The sequence below is a fragment of the Marmota flaviventris genome, chromosome 4 (genome assembly GCF_047511675.1).
Source record: "Marmota flaviventris isolate mMarFla1 chromosome 4, mMarFla1.hap1, whole genome shotgun sequence".
Lineage (NCBI taxonomy): Eukaryota > Metazoa > Chordata > Mammalia > Rodentia > Sciuridae > Marmota > Marmota flaviventris.
The window spans coordinates 129290438-129314264 of record NC_092501.1 but is presented as its reverse complement, the minus strand read 5'-3'; the positions used below and the strand labels follow the sequence as shown (position 1 = coordinate 129314264).

Sequence of the window (23827 nt, the reverse complement as noted above, 5' to 3'; positions counted from 1 at the left end):
CTCAATGAGACTCTACTCTAAATAAAATACAAAATAGGGCTGGGGATGTAGCTCAGTGAGTGCCACTGAGATCAATTCCTGGTACCCCAAGCCCATCCAAAAAAAATTGAGCCAAAAGATTAGGTATAATTTTTAGAAGTGTTAAGAAAATAATATAGGATAAATTTTAAAACTTAGAAGATATTTCTTCTGAAGAAAACTAGTTTATGGGCTGGAGCTATAGCTCAGTGGCACTTGCCTAGCATGTGTGAGGCACTGGGTTTGATCCTTAGCACATAAAAATAGAGGGTTGAAAAAATAAATCTTAAAGAAACTAGTTTGGCTTTAATTTGATCTGACTTTTAATCAACTTTAATGTGAACATCAAGTATCCCTGTCTCTACCTATATTTTACAGAAAGTAGCATAGCTCTTCAAGGCTTATAGAAGATCACAAAATGGAAAATTTATACATCCTTTGTCTTTTCATTGTTCTACAACTATCTGTTTTGTGGAAGCAGAGGTTGAAGTATTTGGTTGTTTCTTTTAATATTTCTTCATACACATTTTTACAATTAATTCTATCTCATTTTTTTGCAGGGGGAGGGCAGTGCTGGAGATTAAACCCTGGACTTGCACATGCTAGATAAGTACTCTATTTCCCCCTAATTTCTATACTTCATAAGCTTACTCTCTAACGTGTCTATAATATACAAATAAAGCTGTACATTTGTTGACAAAAAGCTATAGATTCCCTGTTCATATTCTGTAAAGTGAGTATGTGGGCTATTCTTTAGCTTAAAAACTTTTCTTGAGCTTGGGATATAGCTCAAGTCTGTAGAGTGCTTGCCTTGCATGCACAAGGCCCTGGGTTCAATCCCTAGTACCACCAAAAAAAAAAAAAAAAAAAGTAAACATTTTTCTTAATGTGTTTTCCTATGCACAAATGGACTGTAAGGAAAAAAGTATCTTGTCCTAGACTGTTAACTTGCTGTTATAGAAAAAATTAATCAGCTGGATAAAGTAGCACCTTCCTGAAATTCCTGCAACTTGGAAGGCTGAGGCAGGAGAATTACAAGTTTGAGGCCAGCCTCAGAAATTTGGCAAGAGCTATCTCAAAATTTTAAAAAGGCTGGAGGGGTAGCTTAGTGATAGAGTATCCCTGGGTTCAGTGATACACACTGAAGCACCATAAAGTGTTCTATTTATGACCCACTGAGATCTGCATAAGGACCATTGCAGTGTGATTTTCCAGTGAGGGAGGGAAAGTGGGCTCAGTTCGGAATATAGCATGGGCAAATGGGAATTAATAATCAAGGATCAGGATGGAATCAATGGATGGAAAATTACCAAGAGGAAACATAAAGCATCTAAAGCGGATTCTGAATAAACCAACCCAACAGGATTCTTGATGAAAACAGGCCAGTGGTCACATCTCACAGAGATGGTGGGAGATGAGGAACCTAATTAGATAATGAGGGTGATTAAATATCAAGGATGGGGGGCAAGCTCTTGTTAAAACTGTATTTTTAAGAAGTATAATATGGGCCAAGGAGAAGGTTCTGGTGCCTAACTGAAGTTTGATTAAGTAGTTCTTTAGTCTTACTAAAAACAACAGCAATAAAAATTTAAAATAATATCTAAAGTTAAACTCCAAGGCTTCTCCTTGGCTTACTGGAAAACAAATATCCCATTTTAATGGTCCAGGTAAAGAAAAAAGCTGAAAAAAATGACAGCCAAAGAAATCCATAATAACTGACTAGAAATTAAATAAGTTTTACAAGTTAAGGATTTCTGATTTTTTCCTCAAATAATTTCTTTATAAAAGCTACATAAATCATATTAGCAAATACAAATGAAACAAACATATATGCATAGCTGAAGTAGAAGTTAATGAAAACATGGAGACTTAAAATTAATCATTAGATGAGGAAGTAAAGGGAAATAATTCAAGGAAAACAGTATCTAATCTTTTTATGGGGACACTGCAAAAAATATAGTTATATAGAAGCAAAAAAATAAAGGTGATTGGTGGTTTATTAAGTAGTCTAGGGAGTCCAGGTTCAATCCCAGATGGCTTATTATGACTTTGACACCAAGTTCTGTTGTTTCTCTCAGTCTCAGTATTTTTCAAAAAAATAAATGCTAGCATGAAACGTCTATTATCACCAAGTTTTTAATACTTTTATAAGCTAACAATGTAAATTACATAACTCTTCCCTAAACATTTCTCTGCCACTGGCAAAGAGATATACTTTTAATAAACAGGTTACATTTCAGAAGAACTAACTATATAAAAAATGCAATTATTTGGTATTTCTACTGATGAAATTATTGATTTAAAAGACCCAAACAAAAATTCAATTTATTTTTACCAGAAAATAAGTTGTTTCAGAGGGAAAAAATGGTTTACAATTAGTTTCTTGTTATCATCTCCTGCATTTAAAAGCTTCTCCCTTACAAAATTAATATAATTCCTTAAGGTACGTTGATTCTGAAAGGGTCTGGATGTACCACAGTGGCACAGAAAATACTTTGAGCTAAAAACATTTGAGAATCAATGAATGTAGTAAGAGGCTTTCTCTGAAATCCTCTTAAACTGTCTACATACACGTCCTCCAAAACAAAAACGAACAGATCCATTAAGTTATCATAATTCACAGGAGTTGTACCAACCAAGAATACATCACAAGAGAGCAGAGAAAAGGTGGCACTATATCCAGACAGACATTGTTACAAATGATCATATCTCCCATGTACTCTCCTCAGGGCCCATTTACCTTTCAAATGACTTTCATAAGTCATTTGTACTTCCCTAAGTGTCTCTTCTCCCTCCCACCCACTTTTTTTTGGGAGTGGATACTAGGGTTGAACTCAGGAGCACTCAACCACTGAGCCACATTTCCAGCCCTATTTTGTGTTTTATTTACAGCAGGGTCTCACAGAGTTGCTTAGCACCTTACCATTGCTGAGGCTTGCTTTGAACTCGCAATCCCCTCCTGTCTCACCCTCTAGAGCCACTGGGATTACGGAAGTGTGCCACCATGCCTGGTTCCTCCCACCCACTTCTAATAAGTCATTTCCCTCACTCTTACCTTTCCCCTGTTATGATGGCATAATAAGCTCTCAAATCTCACTGCTGTTTTGGGTAGCCACTTCTTTCTTTTTTTTTTTTTCTTAAGGTACCAGGGATTGAACTCAGGGGCACTCAACCATGAAGCCACATGGCCAGCCCTATTTTTGTTTTTTTTTTTTTACTATTTTTTTAGTTGTAGATGGACACAGTATCTTTATTTTATTTATTTATTTTATTATGTGGTGCTGAGAACCCAGTGCCTCACGCATGCAAGGCAAGCGTTCAACCACTGAGCTACAATCCCAGTCCCTGTATTTTATTTAGAGACAGGGTGTCACTTTGCTTTGCGCCTTGCTTTCGCTGAGGCTGGCTTTGATCTCTCCATCCTCCTGTCTCAGCCTCCTGAGCCGCTGGGATTACAGGCAGGCACCACAGTGCCTGGGTGGGTAGCCACTTCTTTCTGTGATGATCCTATGTATGTAAAACAAAGAGTTTATACCTGTATGCCTTTTTTCCTGTTAATTTGGTATTTGCCAGTTTAATACACAGCTCCCATGCAGGCACTGAGATAAAAAGATTTTCCTCCCCTATGAATCCAAATATTATTGAAGGATACTGTGAAAGGAGGATATTTTCTTTAAGAACCTATTCTCCCAAAATGATATTTTTAGCTATCTGAAATTGTGAATACTTAAGAAAAACAAAAAGGGTCTTTAAAACAGACCAGTGATGTTGGACTACATTTTCAGAGACTTAATGGTCTTAAGGCTCCTTAACAGTGAAACAAAAATAAATTTTTCTAACAATACCCAGCAGTATTAAAAATCCAGTAAATGTTGTACTTCCTCAACATTTTAGCAAATTTATGATAAAGAAAGATTTATAAAATGGGGCTGTGATAAACTAAGATTTATGGAATAGTAATTCTGATAAAAGTAGCTTTTTTCTAGTCTTAGTACATGTTGTTATACAACAAAAAGTATATATTTGATCTGCCCCAGTTCCTAACAAGAGTTCCTAAACCCTTGTATTTACCTTAAGCATAGGGTGATAGAGCACTTCTGTTTTAATAGTTGCTCTTAGTTCCTGGTTCCTGACACAGGAGCTTCTAAAACCCTGGAAATCTCCAGTGATGAGTATCTTTTGAATGCTGATAAGATGACTGGTGACTGCAGTCCCTGGAGAGCTTTAGGACGATGGCTGGTCTTCAGAAAGACCAAAGTACAATTACAGAGTTGGAACTTTCAGCCCTCAATACTTTTGCTTTCCTTTTCCAGGGAGTGTAGAGGGGCAAGAGATTGAGTCAACCACCAAAGACCAATAATTCAATCATTTGTGAATATGTAATCAGACCTCCATAAAACCCCTAAATAATGGGGTCTGGAGAATTTTCAGGTTGATGAAAGCATCCGCATGCTAGCGGGGTGGTACACCTCATAACTCTACTGGTGCACTTGGTGTCCTTCCAGACTGGACCTTGCCCTATGGAACTCTTCATCTGGGTGTTCATTTGTATCCTTTACAATAAACTGGTGTAAGTAAAACATTTTCCTGAATTCCATGAGTCATTACAGCAAAATTATTGAACCCGAGGAGAAAGCTATTGTGAGGACCCCTGATCTGTAGCCAAGTCAGTAGTCAAATCAGTCAGAAGCATTTGTGAATGGCATTTAAAGTAGGGGGCAAATCTTGTGGGGCTCAGCCTTTACTCTGTGCAATCTACACTAACTCTTGACAGTTAGTGTCAGAAATCAATTAAATTGTAGGACATCTTATTAGTGTCCACAGAACATGGGGCAATTATGTGGTATGGAAAACACACACATTTGGAATCAGAGTGTTGGAATACAGAAACAGTTTTCCTTTAGTATGTTATCTTTGATTCTTCTAAACTGAATTTGTTTAGAGCTTTGAAGACTGATTGCTCATACCAATTTAGAAATTAAAAGTTTATCCACTGACTCACCTATGCCAGAATATACCTTTCCAGTAGTATTCTTCACAGAAAGCAGATTTATAATTTATAATTCTGAGTCTCAGAACTTTATTTGCCTTCCCTATCTACATATGGGTAAGATTTTTCATTTAAAAGAGGAAACTGATTTTAGCAATGTGAATCTTTTACTTTAATTAACCTGACATAAAGGTGGCCTGTTTCATGGCAAGAAAATACCAGAGAATATTCTAGGATTAGGATAAGAAAAGTACATACCCTCAATTAATGTTGAATTGTTACTTATAGTGGCTTCATTCACTAAAATCATTGCTTGTATATATTCTGTCGAGGAGGGGAAAAAGGAATGAAAATAATCAGCATCATCCTCACCTTTATTCACAATACCAGCAATTATGTTGAAAATTTACATACTTTATCTCATTTAACCTCACAACTCTCCTTAGTGGTTCATTTTTTTTGGAGACTGGGGATTGAACTCAAGGGTGCTTAACCACTGAGCCACATCTCAGCACTTTTTATTTTCAGATCATCTCACTAGAGGCTGGTCTTGAACTTGTGGTCTTCCTGAGTAAGCCTCCCAAATCGCTGGGGTTAAAGGCATGTGCCACCACACCCAGTCTAAGCGGTTCTTATAATTACATGCATTAGAGACAAACTGAGGCTCATGGACTAAGCTATTTATTCTAGGTCATACAGCTAGAGGTGGTGGAAATGGATTCAAACGTACATTTATCTGACTTATGAAGGTTTGAAAAGGAATATTAAAACAGTACTATGTTGTTTTTACTAATACATAATAGTAAATGTACATTAATAGTAAATTAATGTCTTAAGAACAGAAATGTCACCAGAAAGTATTAAAAATAGTTGGGGAAATTTTTGCTTTAAAACTGTGTGTCCTGCTGGGTGCACTGGCACACACCTGTAATGCCAGCTATTAAAAATACTGAGGCAGGAAGATGGAAGTTCAAGGCCAGACTACAACTAATGAGACACTGTCTCTAAAAAAAAAAGAAAGAAAGAAAGAGTTAGCTTGATATGAGAATGAATAAATTCAGTAGTTATTTCTCATAAGTAATCAGAGTCATCCACTATTACAAAATGTCCACAGTTTTCCTAGCATTGGGGCACAAAAAAGAGCAAACAAATATTAGGTTGTCAGAAAACAAACAAAAATTATTTTACTTTTAAAACAAAGGACGCTGGAAGTAGAATTACACAGTATTGCCAGTGGCAACATTAGGCATATTGATATACCTTTATTTGTGGCAGACCTATTTTTGATCTTCTGCTTAAGTGACTGTAGCACATTTTGCACTTTTTCAAATACAAAGTCCACTTTTCCATCATCTTCCAGTTCCATCCAGAAAGTTTTTGCATCACCTAAAATAAAAATAGGTAGGTAAATAAATAAATACCTACCTAAAATAAAAATAGGTAGGTAAATAATCCCAGAGTTTAATAGAAACAGACTCATTTCCGCAGGGCATAGGTTATAGAAAAACCCACGTGGTTTCTAAATAGAATCAAATTCAATTGGTCTGTCACTTTCTTTGAGAAAAGAATTTTGGTCATCTTTCCTAATAAAAAACTAGAAACAAAGAATATGATTCAAGTGTCTCACCTGTTTCTGCTAACTTTAAAAATATATTGCAATATCAAAGTGCATAAATACATTCTACTATCATGTATAACTAATCAAAGCAAATTTTTTAAAAAAGAAAACACTGAAATAAATTTCAAATACAAGAACTGTGAATGACATTCTTTCTGGGTTAAAGGGAAAGAGTTATATTTGGTGAGTTTTTAAAAAAGTTTATGAAAACTCTCCCTTCTCCAATTTTAAGAACTACTGTCTAACTCTAACTGTAAAAGACTATCAGATAGTGTGCTTAAGAGACAATATTGTGGGGCTGAGATTGTGGCTCAGCAGTAGAGCTCTTGCCTAGCAGGGGCAAGACCCAGGTTCTATCCTCAGCTGTCTCTAAATAACAAAATAGGGCTGGGAATGAGGCTGAGTGGCCTAGAGCCCCCCAGTTCAATACACAGGAGAGAGAGGGGAGAGGGGGGGAGAGGGGAGAGAGGGAAGAGAGGGGAGGGAGGGGAGAGAGGGGAGAGAGAGGGGAAAAAGAGAGGAGAGAGGGAGAGAGGGGAGAGAGGAGAGAGAGGGGAGAAAGAGAGAAGAGAGAGGAGAGAGAGGGGACAAGGAGGGGAGAGAGGAGGGAGAGGAAGGAAAGGAGATATACATATACATATACATATACATATACATATATTGCAGGCTAACTTGTAGCTTAGTGCTTGCTTAGCATGCATGAAGTCCTCTGGGCTCAATGAGAGGAGACAGAGGAGAGAGAGAAGAGAGAGAGAGGAGAGAGAGGGGGAGAAAGGGGGGAGAGAGGCAGGAGAGAGGAGAAAGAGGGGGGAGAGAGGGGAGAGGAGTAGAGAGGAGAGAGGGGAAAGACAGGGAGACAGGGGGAAGAGAGGGGGGATAAAGCGGGGAGAGGGGGGAAAGAGGGGGGAGAGAGGAGAGAGGAGAGATAGAGTGAGGAGAGACAGAAGAGGGAGGAGAGAGAGGAGAGAGGGGAAAGAAAGAGGAGATATACATATACATATATTGCAGCCTAACTTGTAATTTAGTGCTTGCTTAGCATGCATGAAGTCCTCTGGGCTCAATGAGAGAGGAGAGAGAGGAGAAAGAGAGGAGAGAGAAGGGAGAGAGAGGGGAGAGAGGGGGGCAAAGAGAGGAGAAAGAGAGGAGAGACAGAGGAGAGAGAGGAGAGAGAGAATAGGGAGAGGAGAGAGAGGAGAAAGAGAATAGGGAGAGGAGAGAGAGGAAAGGGAGGAGAGAGAGCAGGGAGAGATTTACATATACATATATTGCAGGCTAACTTATAGCTTAGTGCTTGTTTAGCATGCATGAAGTCCTCTGGGATCAATGAGAGAGGAGAGAGAGGGGAGAGAGAAGAGCGAGGAGAGAGAGGAGCCAGGAGAGAGAGGAGCCAGGAGAGAGAGGAGAAAGAGAGAGGGGAGAAAGAGAGAGGAGAGAGAGAGGAGAGAGAGAAGAGATAGGAGAGAAAGAGGAGAGAGAGGGGAGAGAGGGGGAGAAAGGGAGAGGAGAGAGGAGAGAGGAGAGAGGAGCGGGGGAGAGAGAGACAGGAGAGAGGAGAGAGAGGAGATATACATATACATATATTGCAGGCTAACTTGTAGCTTTGTGCTTGCTTAGCATGCATGAAGTCCTCTTGGCTCAATAAGAGAGGAGAGGAGAGAGAGAGGAGAGAAAGAGGGGAGAGAGAAAGCAAAGAGAGGAGAGAGAAGAGGGAGAGGACAGAGAGGAGAGAGAGGAAAGAGGAGAGAGAGGAGATATACATATACATATATTGCAGGCTAACTTGTAGCTTAGTGCTTGCGTAGCATGAATGAAGTCCTCTGGGCTCAATGAGAGAGGAGAGAGAGGAGAGAGAGTGTAGAGAGAGAGAGGAGAGAGATAGGAGAGGGGGGGGAGAGAGGAGAGAGTGAGGAAAGAGTGAGGAGACCGTGAGGAGAGACAGAGGAGAGAGAGGAGAGAGAAGAGAGAGAGAGGAGAGAGAGGAAATATACATATATTGCAGGCTAACTTGTAGCTTAGTGCTTGCTTAGCATGCATGAAGTCCTCTGGGATCAATGAGATAGGAGAGAGGAGAGAGGGGAGAGAGGGGAGAGAGAGGAGAGAGAGAAGAGAGAGGGAGGAGATATACATAAACATATATTGCAGGCTAACTTGTAGCTTATTGCTTGCTTAGCATTCATGAAGTCATCAGGGCTCAATCCCCAGTACCTCCACAATGACACTATCTCTTGACTGGAAATGTAAGAAATTACTTTGCTTTAGAGTAGTAGTATAGCACACATAAAGGTGGCACTTTTGAGGTGTGAAGGATTCAACCTATAGTAGTATAGAGGTACATAGTTTCAGAACAAAACATCTCAATAACTTTTAAAATAACTAAATGTCCAATTTCTTTTCTTTCTTTCTTTCTTTCTTTTTTTTTTTTTGGTGTGTGCATGGTGCTGAGGATTGAACTGAGGACTTCATGCATGCGAAGCAAGTACTGTACTTCAGAGTACATCCCCAGTCCTGTCCAATTTCTTTTGAAAAGGTCTTTAATTAAACAAAGCAAAACTATGTTTATTTACAGGTAAGATTACATAAAGGAGCCAGTATTTCTGATGCTTGGCAACCTAATACCTTACTCAAAAATTTTAAGCATCTTTTCCTTGAGAAATAATCCTTTCAACGTTGAAAACAAATATAAGGAAGGCAATTAAAATCAGCAAAAATTAAATTCATTTACACTATTTCAAGGTAACAAAAATACCTAAGATGTTAAGCATAATTTATAAACTGTTAGAATTAATAAATAAAATTATTTAAGGGGCTGGGATATAGTTCAGTTAATAGAGTGCTTGCCAAGCATGCATAAGGCCCTGGGTTCAATCCCATGCATCACTCACACACACACACACACACACACACACACACACACACACACAAATTATTTAAAATTAATAGGCTATAAGTAAAGAAGGGACATAATGATAACTGCTTAGAAGGGTCATTTGAATAGCTACTGGGAGGATTAATGAAAACAGATCCCAAACTAGTTACCAAAAAATATATATTTTCCTTAAACAAAACAACAAACCTTCAAATTTAGCAAAGAAGGCAGAATCTTCATAAGGAATGCAGTACAGATCTCAGAGTACCAAGCTCCACTGGGAAAGTTACCTTTCCCAAAGGGGATCTCTGGCTAATTAGGGTAGCCATCACTAAGTGGCCTCGGGAGGAGTTTTGTTTCCCTGTTAACATTCTGTCCTGATAACGTACTGCACAAGAAGGCTATTTTTAATTCCTCATAGCACAATTCAGACAAGGTGTCAAGATTTGAAACAAATTCACTGTGAGAGGAAAAAAGGGATAACAGGTGGTACTTAAAGGGCAGGTAGAGTCATGGCACAAAGGGTCTTAGGTGCCATGCTAAGCAACTTTACTTTCATGTGGAAGGCTATGCAAGAGTTGTAAGCATCTTATGATGTATTTAGATATGTTTCTTAAAAAAAAATTGCACAGATGGCAGTGGGAGAAGAATAGTTTCCATCTTTCTGTCTCAGGCAACCATATGGAAGGTAATGCTATTCATTGGGGTAGAAAATGAAGGTAGAGGGGGTGCTGGGGTTGTGGCTCAATGGTAGAGCATACTCGCCTAGCACATGGGAGGCCCTGGGGTCCATCCTCAGCACATGAATGAATGAATGAATGAATAAATAAATAAATAGTATTGTGTCCAATCACACTAAAAAAAAAAAAAGGCAAGAAAATGAAGCTAGAGGGATAAGTAAGATATTCAAGGAGGCTCCTTATGCATTCAAGGTGTGCAGGCTGTAAAGTAAGATCTGATTCAGAAATACAATTTTTTAGCCCACAGCATGAACATTCTTGCTGAAGTCACAGGGCAGGTTTAATTCTTCATGGAGAACATGTTAAGAAGTGTCTCCTGTAAAATACCAACATGTAGGAAATGAATAGGAAAAGGAACCATGATGTTTGAGAAGATAGAAGGGGAACTCAGGGGAGTAGTATCTAAGGAATCAAGGAAAGAACAGGAATAGTGATTAACAAAATAGTGTTTTTCCAGATGTTATTGGGATTAAATCCAGCATTGCCATTTATTAGCTATGTGACCACATCTGTAAAATGGATACAAAAAATAGCCAGTATTTCAAAGAGCTGATGTGCAGATCAGAACATGGCAACTGGCAAAAGATTACTGTACACTTTTAAACAAAAAGTATAGTCTTAGGCAAAAGGAGTTAAGCTTTCCATTATGAACTTTTAGAGGTCATTTAGCCTAGGGAGAAAAATATTTTATGAAGTAGATCTTTCCTAGAGTCCCTAAATCATTAAGGTTTTCACTGATATAAGCAGCAGCACCACCACCACCAACAACAACAACAAAACACTGCTTTTAGGCAAAACTACTGTTCAAAGCACTTAAAATTGATTATTGTTATTATGCTTCCTTTCATAAATACAAGTCAGTCATTCAATCTAGGAATTTATCTTGTTAGAAGTGGACATCTAGATGGGAAAGATTTTAAAAGTAGTTTAAAACAACTTTTAAAGAAAACAGTATATATACACAATAGAATACTATTTAGCCATAGAGAATAAAATCTTGTCATTTAGGACAATATATGGGTGGAAATGGAGGATATTATGTTACGTGAAATAAGTCAGGCCGAGAAAGAAAAGTTCTACACAATCTCACTCAGTATGGCATCTAAGAAACGTGTCTCCCCCCCCACACATAAACACACTTTCTATCTCCTTCCTTTGTTGTTCTTTTTTAAGTTTTTGTTTTTTGTAATACTGGTGATTAAACCCAGAGTCTTGCACATGCTGGGCAAGTACTCTACTACTGAACTACATTCCCAGCCCTTTTTATTTTATTTTTTAAATTTTGAAATAGGATCTTTCTAAGTTGCTGAGGCTGACCTTGAGTTTGCAATCCTCCTACCTCAACCTCCCGAGTAGCTAGGATTTCAAATTAAAAAAATTACAAATCTCAAAAATTGAGAGTAGAATAGTGTTTACTAGGAGACTAGGAAGGAAAAAAAGGAAGAGAAATGTTTGGTCAATGTACTAAGTTGCAATTAGGGTGGAGAAATAAATTTTGGTGGTCTACTGCACAGAGTAGGGTGACTATAGACAATGATAACGCACTGTACATTTCAAAAGTGCTAGAAAAATCTTTGAATGTTTTCACCACATACGACAAGTGTTTGAAAAGATACATACCCAAATTTCAACATTAAACAATGTATACATGTATCGAAACATCACAGCATACTCTACAAATATGTACCTTTTATGTTCATTAAAAAATTAACTAGAAGGGGAGGGAGTATGGGGGCAAGAAAGAAGGTGGAAGGCGATGGATGTCATTACCCTAGGTACATGTATATTTGCACATATGGTGCAGTGCTACACCATGTACAACCAGAGAAATTAAAAGTTGTGCTGCATTTGTGTACAATGAAATAAAATGCATTCTGATGTCATATATACCTAACTAGAATAAATAAATAAATAAATTTAATAAAAATAGAAAGAATTAACTAGAGCCAGGTACGGTGACACACATCTATAATCCCAGTGGCTGGGGAGGTTGAGGCAGGAGGATTGCCACGTTTGAAGCCAGCCTCATAACTTAGTGAATCCCATGGCAACTTAGACCTCAAAATAATAAAAGAAAAAGGACTGGGGATGTGGCTCAGTGGTTAAGAGCCCCTGAGTTCAATCCCTGGCACCAACCCCTGCAAAAAAATTAACTAGGTTTGGGGTTGTAATTCAGAAGTAGAATGCTTGTCTATTGTGCACAAGACCCTGTGTTCAATTCCCAGCGCGCGCGCACACACACACACACACACACAAAAGAAAAAATAAAAAGTAAATTAATTGGGCTGTGGGTATATCTCAGTGGTAGAATACTTGTCTGGCACTTTCAAGGCCCTGGCTTGATCCTTAGTACCATACGTACAAAACAAAAAAATCAACCAATTAAGTTAAAAGTCATGCTAAAAAATAAAATTAAAATACCTTTTAATAATCAGCATTAAAATCTTCTACAGGAACCAGGGCAAGTGATACAACCCTATAATCCCAGCTACTCAGAAGACTGAGGCAGGAGAATCGCAAACTCAAGGTCAGCCAGCAACTTAGAAAAATCCTATTTCAAAATTTAAAAAATAAAATAAAAAGGGCTGGGAATGTAGTTCAGTTGTGGAGTGCTTGCCCAGCATGTGCAAGACTCTGGGTTTAATCTCCAGTACTACAAAAAACAAAAAAATTAAGAGAACAATGAAGGAAGGTGATAGAAAGTGTGCCTATGTGGTGGGGGTAGACATGTTTCTGAAGGCCAGGGCTGCACTTCAGAGCACTTGCCCAGCACTCAGAGGCTTTGAGTTCCATCCCCAGCACTGCAAAAACAAACAAACACACACCCTTCTGGAATCATATACAATTCCATCCTGAACTGAAGAGAAGTGGTGATGCTAAAAGACAGTATTTGGGACTTATTAAATTTGGTTTTTAGTGACTATTATTTAAAACTTCTTAGAAATGCCAATATGTTATTACTAAATTATTCCGATAGGAAATACTTAAAACAAAATTACCTAAGAAGTATCATATTAACTCGTTAATCTTAGAATTAATTAATAAAGAAGACAATAGCAATATAATTTAAGGAAACAGACTGGGAGTACAGTTCAGCTCCTGCTGATATATAAGGCTATAGATTGGATCCCAGCACCACCACCCTTGAATTAATTTGAGAAAACAAAGTCAATCAAATACAACATTCACTTCTATGTGAAAGAAATGTCACTAAGCAAATCATATTTATTTGCTCTAGGTTTTAAAAAATACTGTTCCTATATCTTTGTTATCTCATACTGTTTAGCTTTAATTCTCATTAAAATAGCACTCGTTCTTCATGTCTCTCTGATCATTTTTCTGTCTTCTTGCTATGTAAACCTTTAATATTGAGCAAGAAGAGGTACCAAACTTTCTGATGAATCAAACTAATAAATCCAATTAACATCTTCTGTGCACCCTGACACTAAATGAATAGTCCTAAAAAGAAACATCACAGTGTCTTTGATTTCAATTGTAGCCTATGTGGATGACAACTACAATGGGGACAGTTTTAGTTTCTTGCTGTTGATCTTATTTGTATATTGTATGCATTCTCAGAGTTACAATCCTGGAAATATTTGAATATAATTCACTATAAATACTTAACAAAAAATACAGGAGTAGATACTTGAAGACTAATTTTGCTACTTGTCTTCAGAATTGAAGGATACCATCTGATAACTATTCTCAGTAGTTATCATGCTAGTACATGCTAGTACCAAACATGCTGGTACTTTCCTATATAATTAGGTACAAGAAAATAACCATAAAGCAAGAAGTATAACAGCTTATATGTAGTTATACTATATGTCTCCCAAACTCAAAGACAGTCTTTGTAAAAGGGTAATATTCATGAATCATATTGATGTGAATTCATTTACTAGATGAATATTTATGGAACACTTACTAAATGCACTGATAATGATCTCAGGTCACAGAAACATACATTATTCTAGACCTAGAGGGTATCAAAAGCCACAGAGCTGGGCATGGTGGCGCACACCTGTAATCCCATCTGCTTGAGAGGCTGAGTCAGGAGTATTAGGAATTCAAAGCCAGCCTCAAACAAAACAAAAAAACCACATTGTGTTCTATTGTTACAAATATATTTTAATATGTGGCTTTAAAATTCTTTTTTTTTTTGGTACCAGGGATTGAACCCAGGGGCACTTGACCACTGAGCCACAACCCCAGTCCTATTTTGTGTCTTATTTAGAGACAGGGTCTCACTGAGTTGCTAAGTGCCTCACTGTTGCTGAGGCTGGCTTTAAACTCACGATACTCCTGACTCAGCCTCCTGAGCAGCTGGGATTACAGGCATGTGCCACCGCCTGGCAGTGCATAGAATTTTAAGATAATAATGAACCTTAATGTATGCAAATTTTAGAAAATTCATTTAGGAGATCAGGGATTCCAGTAAGGAATGTAGTCTATGAAGACAATCTAATTGTAATAACAAATAGACCACACTAAATAGCTGGGTAGAAAAGGTGCTGAACTTGGAATAGGTTTACAATTCTGATAAATCTATACATATACACTGGAATTGGTCAGTTAAATAAATAGACAGCAGACAGTGGGTACCAAGTTTCTTACTATTGGAGTAGGAATTTATAGATTAGCAAGGACAGGAGACTAGAATGATACATGTGGTAATGGACTAGAGTTGAAAATAATATACTTTTATGTTTAGGTTAATATACATGTAGCTATAAATGTTTAGATACATGTGTATATGTACATATCTGATAATGCATGTCAGGTGAGAAAGTCTATAAACAAGGACACATACAACGAATATACTTATGCCCAGATATTGATTTCTAGTACCATTCTCCAATAAAAGGAACCATTCAAGGAATAGCTAATTCTAGGACTGTTTTAAGAAATATACAAGGTGAGCATGGAACATCTTCTAGTGACAGAAAATTAAAAAGTGCTACACAACAAAAATAAGTAAAAAATATCTACACTGATGGGGATAAGTCAAAGGACATAAGAGCTATCTTAAATAGTTCCCAAGGGCCAAACCTGGGGCAACTTGAGGAAGAAAATACATAAATTAGTGCTGAATTGTAACCCAAATGTAAAATAAGCACCCATCAGTCCATTTATAAATAAATGATTACTTGAACAAATAAATGGGGAAAAAAAAGACAAAAATTTCTCTTGCAAGAGAATTCCAATTTGTTCATACAGATATTTTCCTCTCAACCTGGGGGAGCATAAATCCTTACTTCATAAGTGTGGGCTGCACATTTTGATTTACTTCCAAAGAGTACGGTAGGGGATGGGAGGGGGGGAAAAAGAGTGACTTTTTAGTAGAGAAACCTAGCAACACACCTAAATTAGCCAAGTAATCAAGCTCAATATCAACAGAGAGAAATCATGTTCAAAGCATGTACCCTTGTTGTGATGTGTTGAAAATGGCACTTTACCTCTGTAATCTTACTCCTCCAAATCACAGTGTAATCATAAGAAAAAGGTCAGACAATAATTACAATAGAGGGGCATCAAATAAAAGTATCTGGATACAAAATCAATAACAAGAATAATCTGAGAAACTACCATAGCCAAAAGGAGCCGAAAACATGAAAAGGAAATAAAATGTGGTATAATGAATGGAATCTTGGAATGGAAAAAGAGGTTACATAAATACTGAATAGACTATGGAGTTTATTTAATAATAATGTATCAATATTGGCTTATTAATCATAACATTTATCATCTAAATGAAAGATGTTAATCATAGGTGAAACTGGGTACTGGATGTATGGGAACTCTCTCAACCTTATCTTCTTGATTTTTCTGTAAAACTAAGAACATCTTAAAAGTAAAGTGTATTTTAAAACAACATTAGAGTTCTGATTTAAAATTCCTGATTAGCAATTAGGTATAAAGGCAATCAAAACTGGTAGCTACCTGAGGAAAAAAGTCCTTAATGTCCTCTAATTCAGAAAAGTCAATTAATGAAAAACCTTGAAAATTCCACAATTCGTCTATAAACTTTAAAGTTTAACAACAAGTTCTTCAAACCTACCATTTTTTTCTTCCATCTTTTGAAGTTGTTTGTTAATATAAAATTCTTCAAAATTAAGTTATCAAAAGATTGATATCAATCACTTTGATTGGAGAATATTCCTGGAATCCAATTGTAGTCTTTATGAAATCTGTAGTCTTCACAACATTATGCCATGTTTAACCCAATATTCTTTGATGTTTGAATTTTCAAATAGAAACTGGTTGAAGAAACTGTCATAAATGACCACTAGTCCAATCAAAAGACAGGTCCATGCATCTTCATCGAGTGATAGTTGTATCAGATCATTGACAATATGTTTTTAAAGATAAAAACCAACTCCATCTTTTGGTCCTCAAAGTACATGAAACATTCTGTAACAAAAACAATAAAGAATGGTATATATTTATAAAGAACAAAACACACAGGGAAAAAAGATAGTTTTAACAACAGCTCTTTTAAAATAGCATAAACTATTACAAAATGTATAAATTACCAAAATTAGGAAAATTACTGAGCATCACCCATGATATTATCACCCATATAATATGGCCATTAACGTTTTATTACATTAACAACCAGCAAACTATTCTCATTTTATACTTTGTAAAAATGTTTAAAACAGGGATAATGATGCTAACTACCTTATAGGTTATTGTATGGATAAGACTTAATAATCACTTAGAATAGTGCCTGACAGAAGTGAAGGATTCAGTTAATACTAGCAATTATTACTATCCTCTCAGTATGTAATTTTTAAAAGTATAGAGTATAAAATTTTTATACTTTTTCACTAGTAACATCATACACCCTCCCACATCATTAATATTTTTACATGACTCAATGGTTATATACTTCGGTCAATAATCCACACATTAAAGTATGTTAAGAGCCAGGTGCAATGGTGCACATCTATAATCCAGCTACTTGGGGGGCTGAGGCAGAAGGATTACAAATTTGAGGCCAAACTGGGCAACTTAGTAAGACCCTGTCTCAAAATTTAAAAAAAAAAGGGGGGGGGGCTTGGGAGGTAGCTTAGTGGTAGAATGCCCGAGTTCAATTCCTAGAATAAACAAAACAAAAACCAAATCCAGGGCTGAGGTTGTAACTCAAAGGTAGAGCATTTGTGAGATCCTGGATTCAATCCCCAATACTGGGGGGAAAATATAGGATTTTAGTAATTAAATTTTAATAAATTATTAATTACTAATGAAAATAAACCTCTATTTCAGACATGGAAACATTTTTAGATTATTATTTTCCAGTATAACAAATAATGCTGGAACAATATATTTATGAGTATCTGATTATTTCCTTAGGATATATACCTAGTGGTAGAACTAATAGATCAAAAAGGAATCAGGGCTGGAATTGTGGCTTAGAGGTAGATTGCTTGCCTCGCATGTGTGTGGCACTGGGTTTGATCCTCAGTACCATTTAAAGTAAAGACATTGTGTCCGCCTATAACTAAAAAATAAATATTAAAAAAGAATGGAATCAAAAGTTGTATCCTCAAAACGTTAGTTAACATTTTGAGAATCACCAAGAATTTTGATAAATTATTCTGTCATTTCCATAAATCATAAAAATATTGGAAGACTTTAAAACATATATAGGGGTGTGTGTGTGTGTGTATTAGATAGACAGTCATGCTGAAAACAAAGGAACTCTCTATAGACCAAGTCTGTGAGGCCTCTCTGGGGAAAGGAAACAGATGAGAAGCTGCAGGGATAATGGCAACCATTCACAACACAAGAAGATGCGCAAGAAACTTCTCAGGACAGATAAGTGCTCAAGTAAGAATCTTCAAACATCTGAAGAAGGCTATCCCATAAAAATGAGACTTCACAAGCTCATTATACAAGAATTAATACAGAATACTGAAAATAATTTTAAAACAAATGTGATTATATTTAATATCCTCAAAGAACTAAAGAAGAAAACCTCATCCATGAATTAACATAGTTTTGAAAACTAACCAATTAGAAATCTAAGACACAAAAACAATTGCTAAAACGAATTTAATAGATGGCTGAATAAGAGAACAAACTCACATGAACAGCTAATTAGTAATCTGAAAGCCTGAACTGAGCAGTTTATGGAAAACCCAGAGCAAAGAAACAAGAGGAAATACAAAACAGAGAGAATGTACATGAGACAATATTGACTAAGAAATTCTCAGAACTGAAATACAAATAGGACCACCGAGTCCACTGAGTGCTAACTACGACACAATCTAATATAAACCAGTAAACAATCTGTAGTAAGTTTTAGAATATACATAATAAAGGCAGTATTAGAAATTTTAAGAAAAATCTACATTATCTAAAAGGAACATGTATAAGATTGGTAATGAGACTTCTCGCCAGATAAACCAAATACAAAATGTTAAAGGAAAGTAGGTACGAACTCATAATTCTATTTCTAGCCAAGATCTTTGATACCAAAAGAAGTTCTCAACAAATTCCAAAAGAATTATGTGACATAGATCTGTCACTGAATATAAGTAAAAATCAAAATTAACAACATTAAGTTAAGCTCTACCTTACACTATCTCTTGAAATTTATAAAAAACATGTCTACGGCCATACCACCTGAACGCGCCGGATCTCGTCTGAAATTTATAAAAAACAAATTTCCAAATAACTTATTGTTTACAGAGGACAGCAAAGCTTTAAAAAATATCAATATTCAAAAATTTTTAAATATTGAGAAATGGAGATCAGTTGAAATAATACATATCAAACCTGAAGAAAGGGTTCTGTCAGAACAACATAGAGAAATAGTTAAGCCTTAAATGAGTTTTTTCATTAGAAAATGAGAAAATTAAAATTATTCACATAATAGTTAAATTGAAGCTGAGAAAAGACAAACAAAATAAACAATAAATGAAAGATATATCTGTGTATACACTAAAAAGATTTTTAAACATGCTAAAGTTCAAACAACATTATAGCAATACACATGTGAACTGAAATTTTCGAGGAAAATATAAAATACCAAATGGGCTCAAGCCAGGCACAATAGTGCACACCTGTAATCCCAACAGCTCAGGAGGCTGAGGCAGGAAGATCATGAGTTCAAAGCAAGCCATAGCAATTTATTGAGGCCCTCAGCAACTTAGCAAGACCCTGTCTCAAATTATAAAATATAAAAAAGGGCAAAGATGTGGCTCAGTGATTAAGAACCCCTGGATTCAATTCCTGGTACCAAGAAACAAACAAACAAACAATAAAAGCCCCACAAAAAAATCCAAATGGGCTCAAGAAGTAAAATACCATCTAGATAAATAAGCATAAAAAGAAATGAAAACAATAAAGATCTTGGGCTGTGGGCACAGTAAAACAACAATTCAAACAAACAAACAAACAAACAAAATAACCAATAAAGATCTAACCAGAGTTGCAGGCCACACAGTCCCATCCCCTCATTCCCAATATAGCAGGTCCATGAAGTTGTAGATGAACTGTACAAAGCTTTCAAGGAATGCAATTTTCTATTCTATACAAACTGTTTCAAAGTAGGAAAAATACAGGAAGATATTCAACTCTTTTTATGAAATTAGTATAATCTGAATTGTAGGAAAAAAACTCAAGGCCCAAATCACTTCTGGGTATAAATTTAAAAATGTTAAATAAAGGTATCCAGCAGTATAGTAATATTAGAGTAAGACTCAGGAATACTCAAGAATTTTAACACTGGAAAAGTTATCAGTTCAAATTCTTACATTAACAGATAAATGGAGGAAAACTGTGGTCTTAGATGAAAAACAAAGGAAAAATTTTCAACAAAAATTAATGACTTTGAAGCCTGGCATGGTTGGCACATGACTGTAATCCCATGCACTCAGGAGGATTTCAAGTCTGAGGCCAGCCTCAGCAATTTAATTAGACCTTGCCTCAAAACAGAAAAATAAAAAGAACTAGGGACATAGTACAATGGTAGAACAACCCTGGTTTCAGTCCTAGTACATGGCAAGGAAGTGGAGATAGGGAGTCAATCACTTGGGGAGAGTGAGGGTGCATAGCAAACTAGGAATAAAAGATAACCTCCTTAATTTGATATAGACTATCAAAACCTGGTAGAAAAACTTTTAAAAAAATTATATAGGATATCAATCAGGTGTGATAATACATGCCTGCAGTCCCAGCTACTTGGCAGGTTAAGTCAGGATCACGTAAACTGGCCAGCATGGGTAACACAACAAGACCCCTGCTTGTTTAAAAAAGCATGGGTAACACAACAAGACTCTTCTCTTGTTTAAAAAAAAAAAAAAAGTGGGCTGGGGGTGTGGCTCAAGCGGTAGCACGCTCGCCTGGCATGTGTGCGGCCCGGGTTCGATCCTCAGCACCACATACAAACAAGGATGTTGTGTCCGCTGAAAACTAAAAAAATAAAACAAAATAAAAATTCTCTCATATTAAAGAAAAAAAAAAGTACACAGTGTTCAGGACATATAAAGAATTCCTTAAATCATTAAGGTCATCCTATAGAAAATCGGGTAGTTTTTAAAATAAAGTACAGTAATTGATATAAATTATATAAGTTAATAAACATGAATAGCTATTCCAACATCAAGTTAGAGAAGGAAAATTAAGAGTCATTTTGAGTCTTCAGATGTGCAAAAATTAAGATATTATTTGGGGGTTGGTCTAGACTGTAGGGAAACTGAACTCTCAAACTATTGTTGAATGCGTAAATTAGTAAAGACATTTTGGAGCAAACTTGGTAGGACCTACTAAAACTATGTTCATAACTTAAAACCAAATAATTACATTTTTAGGTGTATATCCTTCAGAAATAAAACGTCTGCATAACAAAACACAAAGACATTCCCTGCAGCAATGTTAATGTGAAAAACTGCAAACAACCTAAAGTCCATTAAGAGAACAAAGCACATATCAAACAAAATAGAATTTAATGTGAAAACCACTAAAAGAAGCAGAAAGATTTTACATTAACAGAACAACTCAGACTTACATTGGAGTACTACGCAACAGGTATAATAAATGATTTCTAAATAACATGAACAATGAATAACGTGTATGTGCGGCAAAAACATTTTGGAGAGAAGAAATAAGTTGCAGAATGATTCCATTAAATACATATATGTGACTTCAGAGACTAAACTACATATAAAAAGATTTGAAGGCTCTGTACCAGTCTTAAGTGCGATGAAGGGCAGGGGAGTAAAAGCATTCAGGGATTCTGGATCTAGCTCTTTATCTGTTAAGGTTCTAATTTTGTCAAGGGAGAATGTAAAAGTGTACTCAAGTGTACCATTTTCAGAAAGGAATCATCTATTTTAGTGTGTTACTGCACTGCCTTCTAGAAAGAGCCTACCAACTTATATTTCCACCTAAGTACACTAGGAGCTTTTAAAAAAAAGCTCTCTCCAGTGCAGTTCACACCTTCCTAAAATTTGAAGATAAGTCAATTTACAAAACCCTTACTGAAAAATATTAGCAAGATGCAGGAAATCATAAACAAAAAAATTTAAATCACTCACAAATTTATCCTCCAGAGACAGACGATGCTAACATTTCAGGATAACTGGGATTTTAAAATTTGTTCCCTTTTTTTCTTGTCACTTTTTCATTTTTGAAGAAAAATTAAGTCAGGTCTCCTTTGCTTCAATGTATAGTTCCTTTCCGTTTTTAAAAGGATAACACAATGTGACCATTCCTCTTGGTTCCCTATTTTAATTATGAGGATGGTAAAGACATTTGAGTATGAATCACGTGTTGGGAACGTTTTTCTTTTCTGGATGAGGAAGCTTAGGATGTCACATTGTAAGTGGCACATAATTAGGGAACCAGACAGCCTGGTATCAAGAGCCCATGTTTTGTTTACTCTACCGCCTCAAAGTTAGCCCTCTTTGCTTGGGCTCCTTCCTTCATATATGCAGAACTCACTGCAGAGTTCCACACGGTAAAGAGCGGCAAATTAAATACTGTTCCGTGCTGTTTTTATTTATTATGGCTACTGAAATCAGGAGCTCCTAGGATCTAATATAAACTCCGTGGTATTGGATAAAATGACTTCACTTATTTAAGGCTGTGTCATCTTACCTGGGAAATGGGTCAGTAGTTAATCCTTCAAGTTCTGCTTCTGGATTTTATACTGTAGATCATTTCCTATGGCCCCTTTTAGATCCTCGGGTTCCCAGCTGATCAGGAATCACCTCTCATTAAGTTGTGCACCGTAAGATAGAATGAAATAGGGGTTGAGAACTCAAAGCAACCGCTGTCCCTTCTCCAGTCCGGGACTGCACGTGGGTGCAAAGGAAAGGGAGAGTGCACTGGCTGGCATGCAACCTCTGCTCAAGCGGCGGAGGGCTCCAGGACGTTTTTTGCAGGAACCGTCAGGGAGCTACCCACTGCCGTGCCACAGCTACACCGACTCCTCTGCGTTTTCCAAGCCGCCCGCCAAACCGGAGGGTGGCGCACCGCCTGCTCCGTTAGCTAGGCTGGATTCGCCTGCGGATCAGGTTCTCCAATTTCTCGTCGCGGAGACTACGCGGCTTCAGGTGCCCTATGGCCAGGAAGTACTTCACCGTTTATTACACTTCACCTCCGCCCGGGAGGGGCAAGCGCGCAACCTCTAACATCCAAGCCATGCTACAGCGATCACTAACTGGGAGGAGTCGGAAACCAAAAGCATTCCACCACCTGGCCCGGAGCCCATTGGTCGCACTCCCCACCGGGTCTACACCTCAGCAGCTTCCCTCGCTGAGCACACCGGCTAGGCGGCGGCTTCCCGAGCGCGCCGCCTCCTGATTGGCTGCCAGAGCTCTGGTCTTGTCTCGCGCTTCCTGGACCGGCCAATGGAGTTACCCGTAGTCTAAAGGCCAGGATCGCTGGAGTGGTGGCGCAGCTGTTTCCTTCGGTATGTGTGAGGCTGCCATCTTGTGTGTGGCTAGAAATGGGCTTTGGGGTGGTTGAAAGCTTATTTAGCAGCTGTCCTTGTAGAAGAGTTCTGGGGGAAGAGACGGGAGAGAGGAGGGACCTGAGGGAAGAAACTTGGCGCCTTCTTTCTTGAAAGCACAGGTTTCTTGGATCGAGTTTCATCCCGGGCTAGGGGAAGTGAGCATGGTGGTGGCTGTGGTGATACCAAGCTTTGGTTTGTTGGTCGTTGTTGGGTTTAGTGGGGTTGTCGTGCCTCTACTTTGAATTCTTGGTTTCCGAGAGCTGTTTCTCAGCAGTCTGATCAGAAAAGATTCTGACCGTTCGACCCCCTTTATTGGTAAAGGAGGCTGGCTGATGGACTGCAGGATTCAGAAACCAAAAAAGCTGCTAATGGAAGGGCAAAGAGGGAGATGCCTCACCAGCTGTTCTCAAATTCGAAAAAGAACCCTTCATTTTTTTTGTTGTTTGCCTCAGTGGCTGCTAAACCGCTGTTCTTAGGAGTTGCTATTTGTCTGAGGCCGTCCTTTGTATTAGGGAAAGTCAGGTTCTGCGTTTACATAAAAATTGATTAGCGTGCAACCAGCATTCCTGCAGCCTTTTTGTTTTGTTTTGTTTAAGCTAAAAGTGGTAGTCTTTGCAGAAACAGG

General features: G+C 37.3%; 2 protein-coding genes across 6 annotated transcripts in view; one reads left to right on the top strand and one right to left on the bottom strand.

Annotated features, from left to right (window-relative positions):
* The window catches only part of LOC114087327 (histone-lysine N-methyltransferase SETDB2-like), a 72465-nt gene extending 49671 nt beyond the window's left edge, over positions 1-22794 (bottom strand). For 2 of the 3 annotated variants that reach the window (XM_027928748.2, XM_071611512.1), the window contains exons 1-4: positions 22344-22794; positions 16294-16646; positions 6269-6394; positions 5267-5332 (exon numbers count right to left, since the gene is read on the bottom strand). In XM_027928748.2, the coding sequence (XP_027784549.1) occupies positions 5267-5332; positions 6269-6394; positions 16294-16309 (208 nt within the window). In that variant the 5' untranslated portion in view covers positions 16310-16646; positions 22344-22794. Of the gene's footprint in view, positions 1-5266; positions 5333-6268; positions 6395-16293; positions 16647-21781; positions 21892-22343 lie in introns of those variants that run through there. The other variant, XM_071611513.1, reaches the window with a different exon arrangement.
* Positions 22795-22971: 177 nt separating this feature from the next.
* Cab39l (calcium binding protein 39 like) overlaps positions 22972-23827 on the top strand; it is a 128005-nt gene continuing 127149 nt past the window's right edge. For all 3 annotated transcript variants that reach the window (XM_071611515.1, XM_027928860.2, XM_027928859.2), the window contains exon 1: positions 22972-23160. The gene's annotated coding sequence lies outside the window, so the exon portion shown is untranslated. The remainder of the gene's footprint in view (positions 23161-23827) is intronic.